Source organism: Chenopodium album, chromosome 21 (assembly GCF_948465745.1).
Source record: "Chenopodium album chromosome 21, dcCheAlbu1.1, whole genome shotgun sequence".
Lineage (NCBI taxonomy): Eukaryota > Viridiplantae > Streptophyta > Magnoliopsida > Caryophyllales > Amaranthaceae > Chenopodium > Chenopodium album.
In genome coordinates, this window is record NC_137854.1 from 27,186,953 (window position 1) to 27,211,678 (window position 24,726).

Here is a 24,726-nt window from a genome sequence, read left to right on the forward strand (position 1 = left end):
AACCGAAGGTAGTATAAAACTTTTTGATGATGTATTAGTTTTTTAAGAAATTATAAAAGATAGGAAAAATTGACATTTGCTACCAGCAAAAGAATTGTGTGTCACATTTTCTACCTGTTTATTTTTATTTTTTAATTTTTTTTATACCACCCAAATCTCTAAAATCTCTAAAATCTCTAAAATATTTTTCCCACCCCAAACCAAAACCACCCCCTTTCCCCTTCCCCCACTAGAATCCGCCCCCAGCCCTGTTCCCCCAACGAAATCGACCGAAAAGGGTTGGGGAAGGGGAGGGGGTCGATTTCGGTAGGGGGAACGGTGTTGGGAAGCGGACTCCGGTGGGGGGAAGGGGAAAGGGGGTATTTTGGTTTGGGGTGGGGGTCAGAGAAGCGAGAATGGGGAAAAGGGAAGGGGGTTCGTTGGTTGTGTAGGGTGGGGGAAAGGGAGGGGATGGGTTACCGGCGCCGGCCGGGGGGAGGGGGAAGGGGTGGCTGGGTTATTTTTTTATTTTTATTTTTTTAATTTTAATTTTTTTAATTTTATTTTTTTTGAATAAATTTAACGGAACCTTAATGGATTCCGTTAGGTGGTAGTAAAATTTTAATTATTTGATTTTAGGTGGTAGCAAAATAGAATTAAAAAATTAAATGGGTAGCAAATGTAACACAAGGTACTTTCGCTGATAGTAAATGTCAATTTTTCCTAAAAGATATTTGATGAAAAAAATACTCCATAACAAAGAGTTTAGATGTACTGTGTAGGGACTATTAAAACTGAAGAAAAAAAAAACTCTCTCATTTTGCTATCTAATTACATTCAAGAATTACATTTAAGAAAAGAGATCAACAATGTGTTCCTTTATTTAATATTTGCATCACATTGACTTGTGTATAATTCACATTTTTTTTTACTTAATTTTTTTTCTTATGAATAATGTTATTATGTATTGTATCATTGGATTGGTTACAATGTCTGTTGAGAAATATGCCTTGAATCTGGTATCGGGTCTTGGAGTAGTGAGCAGTAGCTCAGTAGTTCGTTCGCAAGGTTGAAGGTTGCAACGAATTGCTCTTAGGCGAGCAAGTTATAGCGCGCATAGGTATTTAGGTGTGGCTAGATCGAGCGAGAGCTCACTCGATAGCGAGCGAGAGCTCGGCCGCGTGCAAGAGATTCAGTTGCATGCGGAAGCAAGCTGCGCGCGGCATTTAATGCTAAGGCGGTCATCGTTTTTCTGCGAGTCTATCTATCTTATCCCAGAGTGCTACATATATATAACCCCTAAGGTTATTTTAAGCCGTGTGGAATAGTGTGTTGAGTGTTTATAAAGAAATCTGAGAGTCTTTTGTGTATTTCTCATCTGTGACATTTGAGAGATATAACATTAGAAATTTGAGAGAATCAATCTGTTTCTGTGATTGGTCTTAAATCTGTTCTATAATCTATATTCCCCAAGATCAATAAAATTATCACTCTCGTCTACCTGTGGACATAGCCAATATACTGTTGGTGAACCACATAAATCTGTGTATTATTTATTCTTGTTTTGCATTCGTTAACTTGTTCATTCTCACATCCGTTATAACAATGTCAATTTTCATAATTTAATTTGACAACCAGAGTGATGTTAATATTAAAAATTGAAAAAAAAAAAAAAAAAAGAAGAAATTTAAAAAAAATATTGAAAACATGATAATCAAAATATCGATCTTATAAAGAAGGGGCAAAAAGTTTCTTTTGAACCAGACAACAACCAATAGAAAAACTTAAGGATGAAACAAAAAAAAATACCAACATGATGTTACCAAAAGAGCATTGATTTAAAGTGGGATCATCTACTGGCAAAGTTCATGTGAAAAGAGTTGATGAGAAAAAACAATGTGAAGGAGTGTAGTAGTAGTAATACATACTGATTTCTCTGTATTTTCAAATAATATTACATCATTGTCACATTGAGTAATGCTCCTACTAAGTAACCCCTCATCTCTCTCATGATATTACACCACCTAAAGTAAATGCCAACACTTCAGAAGCATGCATCTTCTCATATCAATTTTTTCTGACACCCTTGGACCTCATCCTATCCCTTTTTTTATTTATTTATTCTTAATAAATAAAATAAAATAAAACTAAAAAAATTAAATATAAAATCACAAATTCTTATATGTAGTTGGCCCACCGTGTGGGTGAGTTCTTTAGTGTAATAGGGGTTGCTTGATCAGTGTGACAAGGGTTACTTAGTCAGTATTAAAGAGATTACCCGGGGCTATTTTACTATAGAGGTTATTTTTGTTCTTTTATATGTGGTCACATGGTGTAACCAGCCGCACACAAAATAGACTGATAAAAATTAATTTTTTTTACCGTTCTTTTAAGTGTACTTGATTAAAACTAATTCCCTAGTTAGTAATTCTGGAGTGTGAAGTATAAATCCAACCACACCACATTTTAAGTATATATAATTCCACCACTACACCTTTATACTTTAATTTGCTTAGCTAAAAATGAACTATCATCTTTATAAAGTATTTTATATAGTTAGTTGTATTATCCATAATTTCATGCATGTTGCTTTTCTTACCTTTCATTTTCTTTGTCGCATGGCATGTAACACCTAAATGATGATATTATGCTTCATTTAGCTTTCAATTTTTTCTTTTGTTAATTAAGTATTGAGTTTGCATTATTTTCAACAATTACATTTGACTATTAATATTTTAAAGTATGGATTAAAAAGTAGTATTAAAAATTAATAATTGATAGACCATGAGACAAATCTAACAATATCTCACTTATATATATTTTATACTTTGTATATTGCAATTGTTTCTTTTTAGAAAATTAGTTTACGTGGAATCCTTTTCTATATACAAAATACAGTACTCCTAAACCACCCCCCCCCCCTAATTTTGTTATAGTAATACACTAAGTTCTACTGGAGAATAGTATAGGGTAATTAAAATATTATGATGATAGGAATTTTTTTAAAAAAAAAAACTAGTAGTGACTATTGAGTCTAATACTTCGTATTAAAAGGTAAAAGTGTATGAAAAAATAAATAACTATTAATAAAGGAAGATTAATCAATAATATACAAGTATATATTACAATATAATAGTGGGAGCTTTGGCTATAGATGAAAATTAAAATACTATAAAGTTTTCAAATGTAGAAAGCGTGTTACTTAAACAAATCGACTTCTACGTATAATCATTTAACCTGTTGTGTTTAAATATATGAATAATGTTATTAACAAAGTGTTGGCTCACATGGTAATTAAGATTCTTACTTTATCTCTTAGAGGTCTATTGAATATATATATATATATATATATATATATATATATATATACCTGGTAATTAGATACTACCTTCGTTTTTTATTAGTTGACACGTTTTGACTTTAGCACTATTCACACAATCCTCTTTGACCATATTTTGTGACTTATACATAATGAAAAATATAGTCATGTGTTAGATTCGTCACGGTTTGTATTTTCAAAATATCAACTTTTTATAATTTTTATTTGTCGGTAACTAAAGATATTAACGCTTTGATTTGTGCATTGGCAAACGTCACTAAAGAAACGTGTCAACTAAAAAGAAAAGGAGGAAGTATATTATTAGTGATTAAAATACTAATATATTGGCAAATGTAAAATAATAACTGTTGAAAAAAATATACAGGGAGTATATATCAATATCTACTTATTTATCCCAATTTTGGTTGATAATTTAAATTTTCATCATGATTAATGATACATATGATAGTCTTTAATTCTTTATTATAAACTTAATTGTTACATTTGATCAAACCCCAAAAAGAATAATTTAGGAAGTGTCACTCCCTTTTTTTTTTTTTTTTTTTTTTTTTGTCAAATAAACAAGCCTTAACCCGATTTCAAGATTGCTAAGTCTAGTAACCTCAGCTTATGCACTAACCAAAGTAGCATATTGTTTTTAAATTATGTGTATTCATTTAGGGCTTGTTCAGTGCTGCTTAATTTTAGTTCAATTCAGCTCCAAATAGTTTAGTCTAGTTTAGTTAAGTTTAGTTCCTAATTTCCTTATCTCACAAATAATTCATTTCAGTTCAATTCAGCCTCAATAAGTTAAGTTCAGTTCGGCTCAATTCAGTCGTTTTCAGTAAATTGGAACAGGCCCTAATGTAAAAATTTAAATTCAATGATTAGTTACGGGTAAAAAAAATAACCTTTAAGCATAAATCTCATCCCTAAACTATTTTCTATTAATTGAAAATAAAAATAAAATTATTGTCCTCTCCACCATTCACTGACACAATCCTGATGAAATAAATGGCGTAAACTTAATGTCTGATTTTGCAAGCAAAGCAAAGCAAACACAATTTATTTATTTTTATTTTATTTATTATTCACCCTCCATATAGATGATCACTATTCTCATCTTTTTCTAAGAAAACTTAGGTATAAATTAAAGACAATAATAAAACAACAAAAATAAAAAGCTAATCCCTCATCTCACCTATCTCCATTTTAGGCCTTTCACTTCATTCAACACTATTAATCTTAGCAACTGTTTTTGAGCTTCACTACAAAACTCTTTTCTTCTCCTCTAAAACGCTCTTTAAAAATCTCTCTTTGTTTCATTCTCTTAGGAACTAGTTTAAACATAAAATGTAAGTTAACTTATCTCAAACTATTGCTTATTATATTCATTTCATTTTTGCATGCCCACATTTTATTTTTTACTCCCCAACATAAAACATTTTCTTTCAAGTACAATATAATATCTATATCCTCTCTAAAGTTTAGCATTAAAGAAAATTTTTACTTCTATATGTTACTGAAATAATTTATTAATTTTATTTTGTTTTTCTATTTGTAACGGCAAAATAAAATGGAGTTTTTCCTCTATTTTTTAATGTGATAGGTTACATGAAATATAGTGGTGAAATTGAGAGCTAAGATAGCTAGCTACCCTTTTTGGATACTTCATTCAAGACAAGATCTTGCAATTTTGTCAACCACTTAATTTCACCATATACTATTTCTTTCCTTTTCCTTTTTTAGAAAGTGCAATGGTATAAATTAGAACTTTAAAACACCCAAAAAAAAAAAAAAAAAAAAAAAAAAAAAACAAAAAAAGGAGTTTCATAAAAAAAAAATTCCATTACTTCTTGGACCGTTTTTTGTTTTCAATTTTTGTTAAAAAAAGGAATTAAGGACAAGCCTAAGAATTTAAGAATTACTTTTAAGTTAAAAACCCTTGTATTAAAAAGATGGAACTAAGTCATGAGGAAGAAGTGGAGATCCCAATGCCAATAAATAGTGCTTATGTTGGATTTCAAGGTTATCATCATGGTAGCATGGCTCATCATAGCTACCATCATCATCATCATCATCATAACCATGACCCATCATCATCATCATCAACCCAAAACCAACATAACAATAATATAATCCTTCCATCAAACAATTCCAATGGTACTACAACTAATAGTACTATAACCACTACTACGGCTACTACCGCGGTTGTTACAGATGAAGATGATGATCGTAGTCTCCTTGGACAGAATCATTCACATTGTAACAACGACGACAACAATAATGGCAACAATGATGATAATTCAAGCGCGAAAGCGATGAAGAAGAAGGAGATGATGATGATGGTAACATACAAAGAATGCCAAAAGAATCATGCAGCATGTATGGGAGGAAATGCAAGAGATGGATGTGGAGAGTTTATGCCAAGTAGTGGTGAAGAAGGTAGTATTGAGTCTCTCATTTGTTCTGTTTGTAACTGTCATAGAAACTTCCATAGAAAAGAATTTCAAGGTGAACATAACATGAACATGAATATGGTGATTCCAACATATAATTCATCATATTCCCCATTTTACCCTTCTACCACTCCTCCACACTTTCTTAACAATAAGGGTAGAAAGGTCATTTTGGGGGGTAATGGTGTAGGGTACCCTACAATTTCAGGGCAATTTGTCCCAAGGTCATTAGGAGTCAACAACATGACTGCTTGTGATAATCATAATCATAATCATAATCAAGAGGTTAAGAAGAGGTTTAGGACAAGGTTTAGTCAAGAGCAAAAGGAGAAAATGTTGGAATTTGCTGAGAAAGTTGGGTGGAAAATTCAAAGACAAGAGGAGAATGTTGTGCAACAATTTTGTCAACAAATTGGGATTAAAAGGAGAGTTTTGAAGGTTTGGATGCATAACAACAAGCATAGTTTTGCCAAGAAGAATGACATGATCATTGACAATAATGATATCAACAACTCCTCTTAATATTTAATTAATCAAGCTAATACTTTAGTTTGCTTAATTAATTCTTTTAAATACTAATCAATCATGTTTAATGAAGGCTTTTTCCTATAATATATGATCCTTTTTCATATTTTTTGGTGTGTAATTTTTTTTTTTTTTTTTTTGGTTGTTGTTGTATTATGTATTTTAATGTAAAGAGATAATAATATTAAGTTTGTGTGATGTAGTTTGAATTATTACTAGGATTTTAATTTGGAGTTTGGTGATGAACTAGATGGTGAAACATGAATTTCATGATCCTTGTAAATGATTAAACTACTTGCGTTATTCTTATTGACTATTCTTTGTATTTTAATCTATTCTATATATTAAAAGGCGTTTATAAAATTGTGTATGTGCCACTTGTTTCCTTTCTTACACCTGTATAGTGCCACGTCATCATTCAACAGCCTTTAGCATCATGCCACATCATCATCCAATGATGTTAATTAAAAATGCATACAAAGAGATTTGAACCCCAAACCTCATTGAATGGAAACCAAATGCATTACTATCTAAGCTAGAATTAATTCATGCTTTATTAATCAAAATTTATATATAAATACATACATGTATTAGAATGTTGAATAAAAACCAAAAAAATCCAAAATAAATTATTATTGTCATTGTATTCTAATTTATCCATGTTAAATAAATTAATAAGTCTTTTAAAGCTTCTAATATAAAAATGAAATTATTCAAAGTATCACCCGGGGCAAAGTCCGGGGTCACACACTAGTTTACCTCTTAAAAAGTGATTACTCATAGTGTAGTACTATTATTTATGTTAGTTTGATTTATCGACTTTTGATTATATAATGTTGTCATGTTGATTAGTTGATGACGTCAAGATTATGATTATGGGGCTATGGGCAAAGAAATGCTGAAGTGTATACGATCATCAATATGAATCTATAGTGTTGTCATGTGATTTTGGTAATTTTCCTCAAACACAAAATTTTTAATGTACTTTTTAGATTTGTAGCATAATTATCTCTTTCTAACAAAAAAATAATACGGGTACTCCTTTTGTTTGGAATAATCGACACACTCTCATTGACATGTAATTTAATAAAATAATCATTGGGGACCGTAAAACTGAGTTGATCATGAAAAGTAAATTAACTGAATTCTGTTTATACTACCTCCATTACATATTATTTGCAACTATTAGACATTTTTTCTTTCTAGTTTATGTAAAATTGTTGCAAATAATATATAACGGAGATAGTATAAAAAAAAAGAAGATATATGAGAGTGTGAAAAGTTAAGCTTTATTCCGTTCACTTAATTTACTGCTCCCTCTATTTCAGTTTACTTGCAATATTTTTTCTGGACACGTTTCCTAATGCACATGTTTGACCGTTAATATCTTTTATAATATAATTATATAAGCTATAAAGAGTTTACATTAAGAAACTATACATTAAAATAAATCCAACAACATCTTACATGATTACATTGGATTTCATATAATAGCTAAAAAAGATGGTCAAAATAAATGAGATGTGTGAATAGTGCAAAAAATCAAAATGTTACAGGTAATTTAAGACAGAGGTTGTAAATCATGTATTCATGTATAATAAGTTTATAACATGATATTGTTACTGAGATAATATAATATCTATAAGCAAATTATTAGTATATCATGATATTGTTACTGAGATAATATAATAATCAACAACATATATACAAATCATGTGATCTATATATATAAGCTTGCAACTAGGCCTGTCAATTTCATACCCTCATTTGTATATTTGGGTTTTGAACAAAACAAATTGTCCCCAAACCCAATTAAATCGTAAATTTGTGGGTCTAACTCGACCCGACCTGCGAACTCATTTTTGTGAGGCTTTTTATTTTATTTTAAAAAAAAATTACATTTATTGAAAAATGAAAACTAGTTTTTGATTGAATTTGATCATCCATCCACCGTTTTACATGCATGTCTTTGTAATCTATTTCTCTCTCAACCTAACTACCCACACCAACTACATCCGCCTAGCCCACGTCGTGCCACCAACCACATAACCCACGCTAACCGTTGTTAGATGATATAAATAATCAAAGGGATTATATACTCCTAATTTTTAACATTGTCTAATACTATGTATATGTTTGAAAAGATAATTCAGTGATACAAAACATACTATCAAGGAATATTATTTTCCACATGTTTGTAGGCTTTCTCCTTTAGTTTTGTAATGTTTCAATCTTTTATTTTTGATTTTATTGTCATTTTGATAATTACAAATTGGAGGTGCTTTGATAATGATTTAAATTACACAATATAAATGTAACATATAAAAATAATATTGGTGGAAATGACCAAATAAAATAGGCAGTAGTCCACCCCTCCCCACCCTCACCCCCACCCCTAAAGCAACCGACGCTCTTTCCCCAACCTCAAAATCCACAAACCACAAACCCTACCCTGAAACCACCTCCTTTCTTTCCACCCCTCCCCTTCCATCCCCATCCCCATCCCTCCCACTCCCCAGCCCCCAAAACCCACTTAAAGAGGTGTTTCATGATTGGGGAAGAGAAGAGGGGTGGACGGTGGTTTTCCATAGCTTCAAGTGGTCTCAAGCATGGCGAAGGTTGCTACCGATGTTTTTGAACTGTGTCGATTGTTACAATTGTTGCTGGTGCATGAGGTGGAAGACTTGGCTGCTTGATGAGTTGATGAGGATTAGTTAGGTAACAGTGAGCGGTTCCGATGGTGGGGGTGGGGAGGATGGGGCTGCTTGAGGTGAGGGCTTTTTATAAAAAAATTTCTAAGTATTATTTATTTAAAAAATTAATTCATTTATTCCCATTCACGTGCTTACTCGTGTCTATTAAACCCAAAAAAAAATAAAAAAAAAATAAAAAAAAAAATAAAATCTCACCTGTTTAATAGACTATCCGTCCCCTAGGACCAATAAAAGCAAATACACCCCAAAGTTCAGATTATTTAAAGTGAAAGTTGGAAATATCTTACCAATATTTCCTAAAGATAAGCTATAAACAAAAAAATATACTGTATATGGGTCACCATACTCAACACCATTCATTTTCCTTCCCTACATATAAAAATAAAAATACGCCTAATTTCTAGCTGAACGAGGATTTAATAGATTTGCATTGGTTTTGGAATAACTGCACCTATAAAGAGAGCCCAAACTAATCCACAATATTTTCAATGTCTACCAATCAATGGGCTGTACCACAAATTGAATAAACTCCATTATCCTTACCAAAGTAAATAGACTGGACTGAAAGCATCAGTACAGGAATCAAAATTTGGTTGTATAAATATAATCATCACTTACATTCCTTATTCCCGTCATTCCCGATTTCCATCTTGATCGTTCTTTACAATTGCTTCACGTTGGAACTTCCTTAAAAAGGAAAAGCCAATCCAAAATGTCTACCTTAAAAGTCATCACCTTCAGTACTGTCAAAATCGTGCGGCCTCCCACCCTCCAGCAACATCTTTGTGTATTAAATTTGAACACAGCAGACCAAACAAAGCAATAGATACAATGAGGGAGAAAGACGAGCTTAAAACATATACATTCTAAAACAGCTTTCGTAACCATATTGCTGCTTTTAAGCCTCACATCTAAATATTGAAATGTGGAAATCTACAAACTTCCACTAGATCAGAATGATCAATCTTCCAACAGATCACAACCATATCCCCAAAGACAAAACCCATTATATATAGGTTGCAACATCAATCACAATGTTAGCACCGACAGATTCTCTATGAACCTTGGTCATGACTCATCAGGACTTGGTCTGTCATGCAAGCACCCATTATCATGACAAGGTTTATTCCGAGCCAGGATTTCAATTAGTTTCCATCTCATGAAAACAAGTGGTTCAACGTTATTCTGGACACAACCGGGCACGCCCAGGATTAAGAAGTGATTCAGACATTACCCATCCCTGTCATAGATAAAAGCTACCAATCAATGTCCAAAGCAATTAAAATAGGGTAGGGTTAACAACTCACAAAGTAACAAGCACTGCACAACACATCACTCACAAATAAACTGACTTTCCTTCAATTTGAAAATTTAATATATAAGGAATCTGTATCCTAAGCAAGGCTAACTTACACACAAATAAAAATTATCAGGGTAACACAAACAAATTCTAGAACTTGTATGATTTTTGTCACCAATACACCAAAATGAACTAAAAGATCCATATAAGATTCCACAATGAAACTATGCAACATGAGAGACCAAACACAAATTGCATGTAGGAAGCAGCATAGAAAATTTGACAGAAGTCAAAACAATAAGTAAAACAAGAAAAATACAAGTGCTCAACAACATATAAATGTAATAAATGCTCTTGACCCCATACAAGTAATAGAAACAGATAGCACAATATATTAAGACAAAGTTTCCTTCAAATTACCTGTTCAGCAGCTTTATATTTGAACAGGCCATATGTAGATGAAACCATCTTGCAGGATTCAGCCACAAGGGACTCAATATTTCCAGGCATGGCTATAGTGCCTAAGTAATCATGCCCACAATTCTTCCCAGAAGCACTCTGCTTTTTTAATGATGATCGAATAGAATAATTAAGTACATAACCCTGCAAAGTTGAAACTCCAGAAGATTATTTTCGAGTATACCTAGAGGAACGAAGTAATGCAACAATAAAAAAAAAAAAAACCCCCTCAGAGTCACTTACATGGAATGCTGCTTTTAAGATGTCTTCAGGCTTTGCTTGATCCTTGAGCAATGCACATACTTTGTTCTTTACAGGATTGTAAGTGACCACATATCTCTCCCTCTGTGCAAAAGTAATTAAGAATGTGGGTGATGATTCCAAAAGAAGTTGCAAAAACTAAGGGCTTGTTTGGCAACGTTTTTTGTTTTCAGTTTTCTGTTTTTCGGGGGGGAAAAAAAAAAAAACAAAAACAAAAACAAAAACAAAAACAAAACAAAACAAAAAAACAACAAAACAAAACAGAAAACAAGATAGGGGTGTTTCCACTTTTCTGTAGTCAGTTTTCAAAATTGTCATGATTTTAGTAAGTTTGACTAATTTTTGATAAATTATATATCACATGATTTTGGAAAACAAAAACCAAAAAACGGAAAACCACATCGACGCCAAACGAACCCATATGTTCAAATAATAATTAAACAAATCATCCACACAGAAAAGGGTGTTAAGACCAAGAGCCTTGTAGTATGTACCTCAAAGAGGGGCTCTAGTGCAAGATATAAACCTGGGTCTTGGAATGCATCCTTGAATTTACAACCTGTCAAATTCGACAGCTTAAGTTTCCACCATAAGTTGGAAAACTACAGGGACAAAAACTATAAATTATGAAGATTCGTCATACCAAGTTGAACGGAGCTATCATGTACCCATGGAAATGAAAAAACGCTTTCCTTTAAATTTCCTTCTTTTAGAGAAGGAACACGCCCTACAGGAACATAATACATGATTAGAAATAATATTGTATCATTGCTTGATAATGTAAAGGATATACCATCGAAAAACTGCAGTCTAGCGAATATATCAATACATAAAACATCCCAAAAGTATGCTTCCAGGAGAACGACTACCTGTTTGGTTAGAAGTGTTTTTGGGTAAAATGTAGCGGTAATGCCAAAATTAGTGGTTTAACCAGTTAAAAAGCTCATTTTAGTATTTGGTTAGAATCATTTTGCAAGAGTTGTTTGGTACCAAAAAGCTTATTTTAGCAGAGTTTTGAAACGAGAGGTTTGGAGGTTTGAGAGGGAAATTACATGTTTATCCAAATATCTACCTTGCTCCATTGGCTCCATAGTTCAAGATTATAAAAAAATTCTTAAACAGCCCCAAAAAAACATAAATATTACATCGAATGAAATTCCATAGCAATAAGTTCAACCTACACCATCGTATACATTCATCGAGAAAAGGGGAGAATTTATCATATACTTCCTCCGTTTTCTTTTAGATGCAACACACCCTTTAGCGCGGTAATTAAGAAAGGTGGGGTTTACATGATATAATAAACTATAAAATAGGATGAGTGATTGTTAGGAGTGTAATTTAGTGGGTCATGTGCTTTAAATAAGGGATATAGTATAGTTTTCCCTAAAGTAACTTTCCTTTTATAATGTGTTGCAATTATTATGACATTTCCTTTTTAGGGAAGTGTTGCAAGTAAAAGAAAACGGAGGAAGTACGAATTAAGATGAAAATCTGTTAATTAATTTTAATTATACTATGAGAACTCATAATCATAAAATGAACACTCAAATTCCTTTTGCATGCATGAGAATAACCAAGAGGTCTAAAAATTTAAGAGGATGGAAATTGGAATTGGTATCAGGGGAATTACAAAAAACGAGAAACGGAAAAGAAAAAACTTTTTTTTTTTGGAGATAGAATATACATGCTTAGGGAAGTAAACAACAGCAACAAGAACACCAACAAAAAAAAAAAAAAAAAAATGAGTTGGGGTCGGATAAAATGAATCATCATAAATCGTCCCAAAATGCTAAGGGAAGTAAGTAGTTAAAAAATCTCAAGGAAGTGAATGATAGGAATTGACAGTTTTTATTTCTTTTGTTTATAAACGAAGTAAGAATTAAACGAGTTAATCTTAAATATGTCCTTTTATTCCTTACAAAAGTAATTTCTTATTATTGAAGTATGAATAATAAAATTTATATAAATATGGTACATAAATTCATCAATACATATATTTCTATATATGTCTATATCAATAACAAAAAAATAAAATAAAATAAAGTAAACAATTCAAAAACAAATTATGTTGATGTCATTATGGGTCATTTTACACACTTCAGATACTATTAGCTAACCAGCATTTACCACACTCAAAATCAGAAAGTAAAAAACAGCTGAAACAATAAGCTAACAGCTAATGTTAGATATCAGATTGTTACTAAACAAGACTAAGTGCTTGGTCACTAGCTGGATAAGCTGATGGGTAGGATTAAAGTGTAGGGTTATAGTCTTATAGATATAATTCGCTGCAAGATTTCAGCATATAAACTTAGAGCTCATGAGGCTTCACGTTTACCAAGCACAGGCATTTGTTTTCCTAAACATGTGATAAAAAACATTGATTCTATGATTGTATTCTTATGGCAAGGTGCTTACTTTTTTGTTCAAAGCCTGGGTATGTTACCTGGTAAGAGGTTTGGACTTACCAAAAAAAAAAAGGGAAGGTGGACTCAGAATTACAAAAAAATCAAGCTTGGAATATTGCAGCCCTTGAAAATTATGTGTAGACAATTGCCACCAAGCAAGATTCAATGTGATTTTGATGGCTCAATGCCGTCTACATAAGGATTCTGACGAGTGGTAGTACCATCCCAAGCCTGAAAGTGGATGGAGCTGGAAAAAAATAATGTTCTATCAAAGAGCTATTAAGACAGTTGAGAGAATTCAATGATAGAAATGCCTTCTGACTTTTTACTCTGTTATAGAGCTATATGGAACAGGATGACTATAACAAAGTACAGAATAATTAATTGGATGTTTGTCCAACAAAGGCTACAAATGAAAGCTAGATAGTTCAAGACTGGACTCTGCGGACAAGTTGTGTGTGGTTTGTGGCAGGAGTGATGAGACATGTCTGAGGAGCTGACAGGAGCTGAAAGCTGGACTGGCTTGTCAAGTAAAGCAATGTATTTTCTGGGGGTTGTGAAGCAGATAAAAGGAGAAGCAGCGGTAGAAAAATTCAAAAAGGTATGTGGTTGGCAGTTGGCTATTGGCTGCTGCTACTTATAATATATGGACTGCAATACATGAAGGCTTTTGAAAAAAGAAAGTTCCCACTATAAATCATACTTAGCAAAAAGTAAAAGATCTGTGATTACAGATAGTGATAATTGCTGATGTATTCTAATGCAATAATGCATAGTCATAACAGTTAACTACGGAGCTGTATTTTCTCTCTCTTGTGCCAGTGAGACCTTACTAGAAGGTTTGACCGAACTTGGTAGTGATTAGGTTAAACAAGTTTTTTGAGTAATGTATACTTGAACCAAATCATCAAAACAAAACAGCATGACTAATTCATACCAGTTTTAAGGAAAGAATCCACAGCCACGGTAAATCTTGCTCTGTTCAGCGTGTGTAGTACAACAGACTTCACCTGTTAGAAAGCCAAAATTATACTGTGTGCACATTTAAATTCTCATTTACGAGACAGAAGGACAAAGCTGAGCTAGGAGAGCCACCAAACCTCTTGATAAGAACTCAGAACATAACCACATGAAAGAAAGGCAAATGTTGTAGCCAAAGATGGGTTCCTTTTTGAAAGCATGATGCTCAGTCCAGTTCCCAACTGCATAGCAAACATTTGGTCATCATCAGCTAACAATAAGAAGATTTGTGGAATAGCAATAACAAAAAAAAGAAAGTGGCATACACCATTCATAAATGAAATAACACAAATGTATTGCAACCGAATCTATGTATGCTCATTAACTGAAAATTTCAAAAGCTAAGAGATCATTAAGAGAACAATCCAAACCATTGTTCTCAAGAACAAATTGCAGTAAACTAAACACATGATTGGTGTTAAAAAGTCTATGAGAGAATACCAGCTTCATGTTCTTGCTAAAATTGGATTGCGCTGAGGTTGTCGATTAGGATTCTCCAATTGGATTGTGTAGAGGTTATCGATTAGGATATGGACCACAAAGAGTGAAACAATAAGTGGTGGTAAAAGTTGCATGGAGATGAAAGTTAGGGAGAAATAAGTAAAGATGATGGGTGGGTTGAGTGACTTTTGGTGAGACAATGGGGGAGACAATGTAGAGAGCAGCTAGGTTGTAATTGAATTTGAGGTAGATAAAATTGGAGAAAAGTAATTGTATTTTTGTTTTTATATTTATATTACCAAACAAAATATAAGAAAACAAGCATTAATTTTTCCATTCAAATTAAACATAATAATTCAATTGTCTTGTTTCTTTTCCTTTATCTTATTTCATGTTCATGCATAATTTTTCTTTATTTTATTTCCCTTTATTGTTCTTTCTCTTTTCTTTTGTGTGAGCCAAATAGTAATTGATTTTTCAATTAGAAAAAAAAAAGATCGACACAAGGGAACAAATCCTTCATATTAGTTAAAGAAGAGATAGAATAAAGAGGTTCCGTATGTGAAATTAGTCTACCCTAAATCATTGCCTCCCCAATGAGATAAAGGCAGCCGGCTCATGTTACCACAGACATATTGCTTGAAGGATGCAGAATGCAAGGTTATCTTTGTCTTCTTCCTCATGCAAATCCAAATACTTCAAAAAGGATATTCATATCCTCAAAGGGGTGACTATCTTAGAGGATAAGGTTAAAGTAAGTTGTGGCAGCAAAGGCTAATGATCTTAGATGTTACTATAGGTGGAGAGTAATATAAGTTGAGGTTAGTGATTGTGTGGAGACAGCAAAAGATCTTGCAATGAACATCAAAGGAGCGTAATGTCATTGATAGTCTAAACATGTTTCCTTCTCATTTCCCTCATCTTCTCCTTTATCCAAAATTCCCAAAAAAGAAGATTATTTTCTACAAAATTTCTCTCCCCTCTTCTCCATACCCTTCCAACCATAACATTCCCAAAATTTGTATCAAAACAAGTTGTTTATATCCATAAGCCTTCAAAATTACAAAACTCACTTACTCTAGGCTTCATAGTCCAAACACATCCTTCTCCATGCCTTAAAACACAATATAAGGTAAAACTTTTGCATGCTTAATATTTACAGCACACTTATTTTATGGTGGTGTCATTCATCGCCTTACTTAAATGAACCATTGATTTTCCTATAATGCCCCTAATCAACCACTTTATGTCTTTATCTTTCTCATCAAAGTTTAAACCTTAATTTTCTTTCAATGTAACTCACCTTCAACAAACTGAAATGGCACCCTAGTTCAACAACCCCTTCCTTTTCTCTCTCTTTTCTCCTTCCTACATCATCATCACCTCCACCACCACCACCACCACCACTAACACCCGTACTAGCTCTTCCCTTCTTTTTCTTCACTTTCATCATAAGTGCCCCTAAGGCGCAAGGCACATGCTACAAAACGTGTGCACCTATGCGCTTTTTTCCAATGCATGTGCCTTATGTTGTGCCTTTAGTTATAAGGTGTTAATAGTCAATGTGGAAGATAATATTTAAAGATACATCATAAACCTTTGTGATGGGCAGGTTTACTTTAATTCTAGACGATAGAAAATTTTCATATCCCCCAAATTTAATTGAAGAACCCAGCTATTGATCACATTGCCCTTTCACTTTTTCTCATATTTCTTTATTAGACATCTTTTATACATATATAAGTAATAAGTGTGCCTCACCTAAAAGGCACAAACGCACAGGTGTGCCCTTTAAAACTAAGGCCACAACTCCAAGGGTGAATCACACATTCCACTCACACAAAAGAGGAGGCATCCGCGTCCCACATGCGCTGCCTCTCCAAGTGGAAATTGCGAACGCCCTTAAGGTTTTGTTTTTTTTTTTTTTATTAATAGATTAATAGTGGGAAAGAAAGGAGATGTGCAATGGGCAAAGCATAATTTAAGCGCAACACCAAGAAGTAATATGGGGCAATATTATTTTTATGAAAGAATAACTAGAGGGCATGGTGGATGTGAAAAATGGCTCCTTTATACACTTACTAAATTTTCACACCCATCCTTGCTAATCACCCATGGCAAATACCAATTCCAAAATCATACTATCCATGATAGGTAGAAACTTAAATCCTAAACTTTAAAGAAGCCAAAAGTGCACAACATTTTGAATTGTGATTTCCACAATATACCAAACTATGTTGTTCTTGTCAAGTCGAATCAGATAAAATTTGTTCATGCTAGGTTGGTGTATCCATTAAGATCAAATTATGTTTTGGGTCCCGGCGTGTGATTGGATTGGTAATGGTAAGTAGTCTTCACTACTTGATCAATCATGTACATTCATATGGATCAACGGGTGGGCATGTAAGTGATGCAATGATATGTACACAATCTTTAAACTCACCAAAACACCCATCCATGATGGAAATAATCATAACCCCACACAACCCAATAAAATGCAGGAATGGTTGGTAAATATGGTTTCAATTGCAATTGTGTTAGCAATTGTTCTCTTCGGTACGTAGTCTTCACTACTTGATTAGCCAAGTACAATCATATGGGTCAATGGGTGGACATGCAACGATATGTACACAAACTCAAAACTCAACTAAACCCACTCTTCCATGGCTAGCACAATTAAAACCCTACCTCATCCAATAGGATACAGACATAGTTCGAAAATGTGCTTTCACTTGTAATTGCGCAGACGGTTGCAATGTCACGATAACGAAAATGACGTGGTTATTGCGGATTGTGTCACAAACGTCGAGAGCAAGATATGAAGTATATGGATTTGCATGAGAATGCGGCATTTGATTGTAAGGGGTGGAGGAGGAAGATTTTTGACAATTACACGAAATAATCACTTTTGGTCCATGTAGCCGACCCAACTTATGGAATTAAAGCTTTGATTTGTAATTGATATTTTTCAGCATTTTTTATAGTTAAATCATTTTACAAATCATTTTCTTACAATTGTCTAATACCAACCTTCACGCAACCTCACCTTCACCTACTCCACTCAAATATCATTGTCATTCTCTTGCTCTCCCTCTCACTCTTTTCTCTATTTGTTTTCCAATGGAATCTAGGGAGAATTGCTGAGCAATTCACCTCGGATCACGTCTAGAAATTTCATTTCGGCATTCTAAATTATGTTACAACATAGGTGATATGTCGCAATGCGACCGAGTTTCTAATCCATGGATGTAGGGCACCAATAACCAAATTCACACTAAGTCTCCATAAATTAGGTTGGATTTCACTTGCCCAAAATAGCCAGAGTCCCCTACTATGTATGGCTAACGCTACATTACAACTTTTTTTGGGTAACGCCGAATACTTTGTCATGCAATCTAGCGTCAGATTTCCCTCTCCCTTATCCTTCTCTTTGTCTTCACAATTAACAGCTGACTAAAAAAATTCGGCAAACACCGCAATGAAAGGCTCGACAACTCTTCAAGATCCCAACATACTTTGACTTATAAATATGAAAATATGATTATTAGATAAAAATAGAAAGCTTCATGGCTCGCATGGAAACTCCAGTTTTAGCATTCTTATGCTCAGACTCAAAATATGTCATCAGCAAAGTAATGCTATGTAACTGTCATAGCTATTATTGTAGCTTTGCAGTACTGTATTTGTTCCAAAATGACAGGATCCTCTGACATAATAACTTGAACATTAATTATCCAATAATTTTGTCCACATAAAATAACAGCTTGATCATGGCTCCACTTTTAGGTCCATGCAGCAAGACTTTTCACAGTTGCTAGTTTTTAAGTAAATTTGAGACACTATATCAGGTTTCTACCTACATGGAATTTTATAGAATATTGCTATTCCTCTGAGTTGAACATAATCTCTAAGTAAGATATGATAAAGCTCATGGAGTTATTCAAAAAGGTTTATCCAACGCTTGATACAGGAGAGTATAATAGATCAATTTGGACAACATGAGCTAGTGTTGCTGTGATTTTATCAAACAAATTGAGATCTTAAAGCAAAAATAAAAAGGTATCAAAGAATAGCATAAGCAACAAGCTGCAGGCATGATGACAAAGATATAATTTGTAGTCAGATCTCTAAAAAGGACAAACTGGAGCATATTCCCATACACAAAGAGAAAGAAGCATTAAAATGAGCCACAGCACAAAGCATACCAGATCCGCAATGTTGCCAACACATTCTCCTTTAGCAGTAACATCTCCAATATTCTCACCCTTAGCAAATGCTTTGTAAATTGGAGTACGAGTAGATGTTGATGTAACAGCACCAACATTCTGTCAGGCAGACAAGCGGATTAAAAACATTAGCCAATGGCATAAAAAGAAATAACAGGCATACCAATTGCCTCCATCAAGACAAAAAAGAGAAAAAGTAATGCAGAGTAGCCAAACAAATAAATATTGGCTTAGATAATCATTCACTATGTTTCACAACACCAACAGGTTCAATGTGCAAAGTAGACAATATAGCCTGGTTAGCCTCCTTGATCTATCAGCACAAATTGCATTATTGCAGCTATGAGAACCAAATAGAGGAAAAAATCAAAGTAGCTCGGTCAATTTTCAATACTATCCAAAACAGTAAATCAAACATGTTATAAACTGCACAAGATTTAAGGGTTCAACTTTAGCCAGCAAAGTTAAGATAAAAAATTCTCCCTCCGTTCTCGAAAGAAGGTTAAGTTTGGTGGTTTTTCACGATTAATATGGAAAATAAGATAGTGAAACACAAGCATTAAATTAACTTTGAGAATAAAAATATGTGTATTGGGAGTAGGTAAATATCTTTGTAAATAGGAAAAGTTGCATTGGGAATATGTAAATATTATGAGAAATGGGGATAGTTGCATGAAAAATATGTATATATGCAGAAAGTGTGTAATAAAAAATATATTTTAATTTAAGAAATAATTGAAACGAAGAGTGGGACCATGGAGGGCTTAAACGAGGGAGAGGGAGACCAAAAATGACTTGGTTGGAAGGAGTTAGGAAGGATATGAGGTATATGGATTTGTACGAGAATGAAACATTGGACCGTAAGAGATGGAGGAGGAAGATTTGTGTCGATGACTACACTGAATAATCAAATTTGGTTCATGTTAGCCAACCCCACTTATGGGATCAAGGCTTTGATTGATTGATTGAAGAAATAATTGAAACGTAACCATTAAAGGGAAACGCCAAAAGGGGCAAATGTAACCCTCTTTTAGGAATGGAGTACTTAATTTGATTCACTAAGGAGTAATAACAATCAATCTGCAGGTACGAAAGTGCAATTATATGTGTGAAGACAGACATTTATGCAATAGACTACCAATCCAATTCAGCCAATTCACAAGTTATTTTTTTAAGTGAACAAAGTAGCAAGTGTGTCCTGAGTATCTAATCTAACCTTAGCTACATTGGCAGCACAAGCCAAAGGCAGAAACAAATTTGGCATAGCAGCAGTTGCCAGCTCTATCCCAGCTCCCAATTCCATCAATAGATCACCAGAGAATCTAAGCTGAAAGGATTAATTGATCACATGAAAGCAATTAGTCACATTTACACACAAAACAGACAGAAAAGGAAGAGATACCTACTTGTTTCAAATCATAGTCAAATTTCTTTCCTTGTCGAGCAAAGAGCATTTTTCCAACCCGGCCAGCACCATCCTACACATTACAATTGTATCAATAAAGACCCCTATGATTCTCTTACAAAAATTATAGAAAAATGCCCCAAGATTAATGGCCCAAATTTATAAGGAACTACAAACTTGAATAAACTACAAAATCTCGAGTATACTTCAAAGTAATAGGTAGTTGGCTCTGTTTAGTTCACCCTATTTCAATACCATATTACTTATTTCAGATTAGATCACAGTTTCAAATAAGTAAAATCTATGCCCTTATCTTTTTTTTGTTTTTTTTTTTTTTTTGGCACCTTTTTACCGCTGAACATATTAGTTTTGTTATGAAAAGAATCATGAATATTACATATTTGGAAAAGGCACAATAATACAAATCTAATAAGACGTCATCATATACATTTTCTTCCTAATGGATTAGCATTCATATAAAGTCAAAGTTTAGATGAATCAAGCAATCAAAAAAAAAATTCAAAACATATCAAATCAGAAATAATAATTCAGATCAAGTCTGATGTGCAAAAATAAAGTGAATTAAATATAGCCAAAATAAAAGAAGACTTTTTTTTTCATCCACACATCAACAAGACTAACAATGATGATGGTGCTCATACTAAAGGCACTTGTCTCTCAGATTATATATGCTTATTTCTTGGCCTTTGTCAATCAAATTCAATAATAAAAACAGAGTAATTAATTGCGAATTACAAAGATTATAGAGTCCAACATATTAACACTTATAAGCAAATCTCTCCCAACCAAGAGTCATGCATGACAAACCTATTGATTTTGAAACAGAACAGCCATAAGAATACAATATTTCCCTATACTAGATTCAGCAAAAATGTTTGTTTTGATACAGCCTATTTCTAAAAGTTTGCATTAAAAAATAAGACCTTCAGGGATATTCTTGACACAGTATCTATACCTTCCATGATCTTCTCCTATATGTTAAAGATATAGACCTCCCTAAATATACTGAGCAGAGAATGTGCACTTCAGTAATAGAATTATGCCCACGAAAAGACATATTGGTAGATTATAAGTACAATGAAACGAAATAGAAACCTCAATAACTTACTCTTAACAGAGGAGTCAATAGCACAAACTCATGTAAATATAAAGCATTCAGCAGACTATAAAGGGAAGAATACATATGTATAAATTATAACACAAAGTATTCAACACTTCAAACTCAATTTAATTGTTTAAATTACCTTAAGGATCCAATTGATAGCAACAGCACCAGGAGTAGCTCTGCTTCTAGATACTCCAACAGAAGTCAACAGTGTTTGTGTTGTAAAGACACCCATAGCTCCACCAAAGAAATGCTACAGAAAATACTAGAAGATTAGTGACATACAAATGGTTCCAATAATACATCTCATATGGCACAATTAAATAGATCAATAGTACAGCTTGCCAACAGAGATAGCAAGATCACGCCTCAAACCCTCAAATGGCAAAATCATTACGAGCTGGTCCATTAACCATCATAAAGTGGGGATTTTTAATTGTAAAGTTTCCATTGTATGCGGAAAGAGCTTAAGGCAAGATATGAACAAGGAAGTGATCCTTTATTTTTTTTAGGAAAAGTGACCCATTTTATTTAACATATATTTTATACAAGGAAAAAAAAAAGGCGGCTATTTCCTTGTCAAGCTTTTTAATATCTAAGGTCCTTATGTTGTTGATGTGAGATCAGTGAAGCAAATTAAACTTTTTGGACGCAGAATATGTAAAGTCCTAGAACAGAGTTTGAAATAAGAGTTGATATGGCAGGCAAAACCCCAATATCGAGAAATAAAAACCCTCTCTAACACAGAAAATTAGATCTCCAAAATTCGATCTACTACGCAGAAAATCTTTCAACTTTGTAAATTCAAATACCTTTAGGGCCCTCCATGTCATGTATGGAACATATGAAGGTGAGACACTGTCCGGAAAGCCTTCAGGAACAACATAGGATCGTATAAATGCCACTAATTCCTGCAACCAAAAAAAATGAATTTCACAAAATGATACATCAATTCAACAAATGTAGTCAATCAAAATACAAAACTCTTTGAAGCAACAATAGAAAATCTTCCAATACAGCCTTGAATAAAAAATCCCTGCCCATCAAAGTACAAAATCTCCAGTTCGGTTCTCTGCTCAGTATGATGCTTAAGTTGTAGCTTTTGTTACACAAGCCGTTTGCGAAAATATTCAATTGTCATAACCCAAAACTAACTGCCTCATGAGTAATCTTGAATAACAAAATTGCAAGCAGGAACAAATTCAATTTCCCAAATAAGAAGTTATAGAATAAAACAAGGATGTTCCGGAAACAAAAACAAATTGACAATCATCAATCAAACAAGAATAAATAAATATATACGAAAATATTGATAAATTTCTTTCCTCTTGCCAAGAAACGAAATATGATATCAATCAGAAGAAAACAACTAGGAGCCCGAAACTATCTATATTAAATCAAAATCAGCAGACATTTCTTACGGAATCATATTACATTCTGGTAAATTGGTAACAAAATTTAACAAAACAGAAACAAATAACTAACTATATTACTCGGTATCGCGTAAGTTACGTGTTCAAGTGTCAGACTCGGCAATTTTGTCATCAATTATCAAACACAGATTCACAATAATAAAAAAGATAATAATAATAATAATTTGTAAATAAGATGAAATCGTACGTCAGTGGGAGAAAGAGGAGTCTGCAAAGAAACAGAACGAATAGAGCCCTTTTTAAGTTTTCCAAAGGAATCATTCTCAGCAACATATTTCCAGCGACGACCATCGATCTCTTCGCAACAAATCAGCCTCAAATTGGAATCAATGTAGTCATCTTCAACAAGGCCTAACCTCAAATTCTTGGTCTCCAAAGCAGCAGGAAGAGTGGGAGGAATCGTAGAATTGGCAGGAGCGGAGGCTAAACTGGCGCTGATTCGAATGGTTTCTCTGACGAGAAGACGCGCATCTTGCGACGAAGAGGAAAGGGTTTGCGCAGTTGATGATGATGATTGTCGAAGGTTGAGAGGCGCCATTGACGACAAGTTCGAGGTAGGAGAGAGAAAATAGGGAGAAATTAAGGGTGTGGGAGTTATGAATGAAGGGGAGGAGTGTTTGTGGGTGTGTAGGTGGCTGGCCCTACCCAAATTCTCAACGACACGTGAGATTAGGGCCACTTTTGGAAATTATGGAAACTTCTTTTTGTGCGTCTTGCTTTTTTTAGTTCAGGGAATGGGCAAGTGTTTTTTTTTTTTGTTAGGAGTGTAATTTAGTGGGTCATGTGCTTTAAATAAGGGATATAGTATAGTTTTCCCTAAAGTAACTTTCCTTTTATAATGTGTTGCAATTATTATGACATTTCCTTTTTAGGGAAGTGTTGCAAGTAAAAGAAAACGGAGGAAGTACGAATTAAGATGAAAATCTGTTAATTAATTTTAATTATACTATGAGAACTCATAATCATAAAATGAACACTCAAATTCCTTTTGCATGCATGAGAATAACCAAGAGGTCTAAAAATTTAAGAGGATGGAAATTGGAATTGGTATCAGGGGAATTACAAAAAACGAGAAACGGAAAAGAAAAAACTTTTTTTTTTTGGAGATAGAATATACATGCTTAGGGAAGTAAACAACAGCAACAAGAACACCAACAAAAAAAAAAAAAAAAAAATGAGTTGGGGTCGGATAAAATGAATCATCATAAATCGTCCCAAAATGCTAAGGGAAGTAAGTAGTTAAAAAATCTCAAGGAAGTGAATGATAGGAATTGACAGTTTTTATTTCTTTTGTTTATAAACGAAGTAAGAATTAAACGAGTTAATCTTAAATATGTCCTTTTATTCCTTACAAAAGTAATTTCTTATTATTGAAGTATGAATAATAAAATTTATATAAATATGGTACATAAATTCATCAATACATATATTTCTATATATGTCTATATCAATAACAAAAAAATAAAATAAAATAAAGTAAACAATTCAAAAACAAATTATGTTGATGTCATTATGGGTCATTTTACACACTTCAGATACTATTAGCTAACCAGCATTTACCACACTCAAAATCAGAAAGTAAAAAACAGCTGAAACAATAAGCTAACAGCTAATGTTAGATATCAGATTGTTACTAAACAAGACTAAG

The 24,726-nt window shown here is 33.2% G+C and overlaps 1 protein-coding gene and 1 pseudogene across 1 annotated transcript; one reads left to right on the forward strand and one right to left on the reverse strand.

Moving 5' to 3' along the window:
- Positions 1 to 5,256: 5,256 nt before the first annotated feature.
- On the forward strand, positions 5,257 to 6,364 carry LOC145602931 (zinc-finger homeodomain protein 2 pseudogene; annotated as a pseudogene).
- Positions 6,365 to 9,504: 3,140 nt separating this feature from the next.
- LOC145601758 (protein root UVB sensitive 6-like) lies at positions 9,505 to 23,682 on the reverse strand. The gene is made up of 13 exons (XM_081657827.1): positions 23,266 to 23,682; positions 22,458 to 22,556; positions 21,785 to 21,898; positions 20,521 to 20,592; positions 20,331 to 20,441; positions 19,094 to 19,213; positions 14,528 to 14,629; positions 14,365 to 14,437; positions 11,660 to 11,743; positions 11,511 to 11,575; positions 10,999 to 11,100; positions 10,717 to 10,899; positions 9,505 to 10,236 (listed from the first exon to the last, which is right to left on the reverse strand). Exons 1-13 carry the CDS (start codon positions 23,614 to 23,616, stop codon positions 10,177 to 10,179), a joined length of 1,536 nt encoding a protein of 511 aa, XP_081513953.1. The 5' UTR covers positions 23,617 to 23,682; the 3' UTR covers positions 9,505 to 10,176.
- Between the last annotated feature and the right edge of the window lie 1,044 nt (positions 23,683 to 24,726).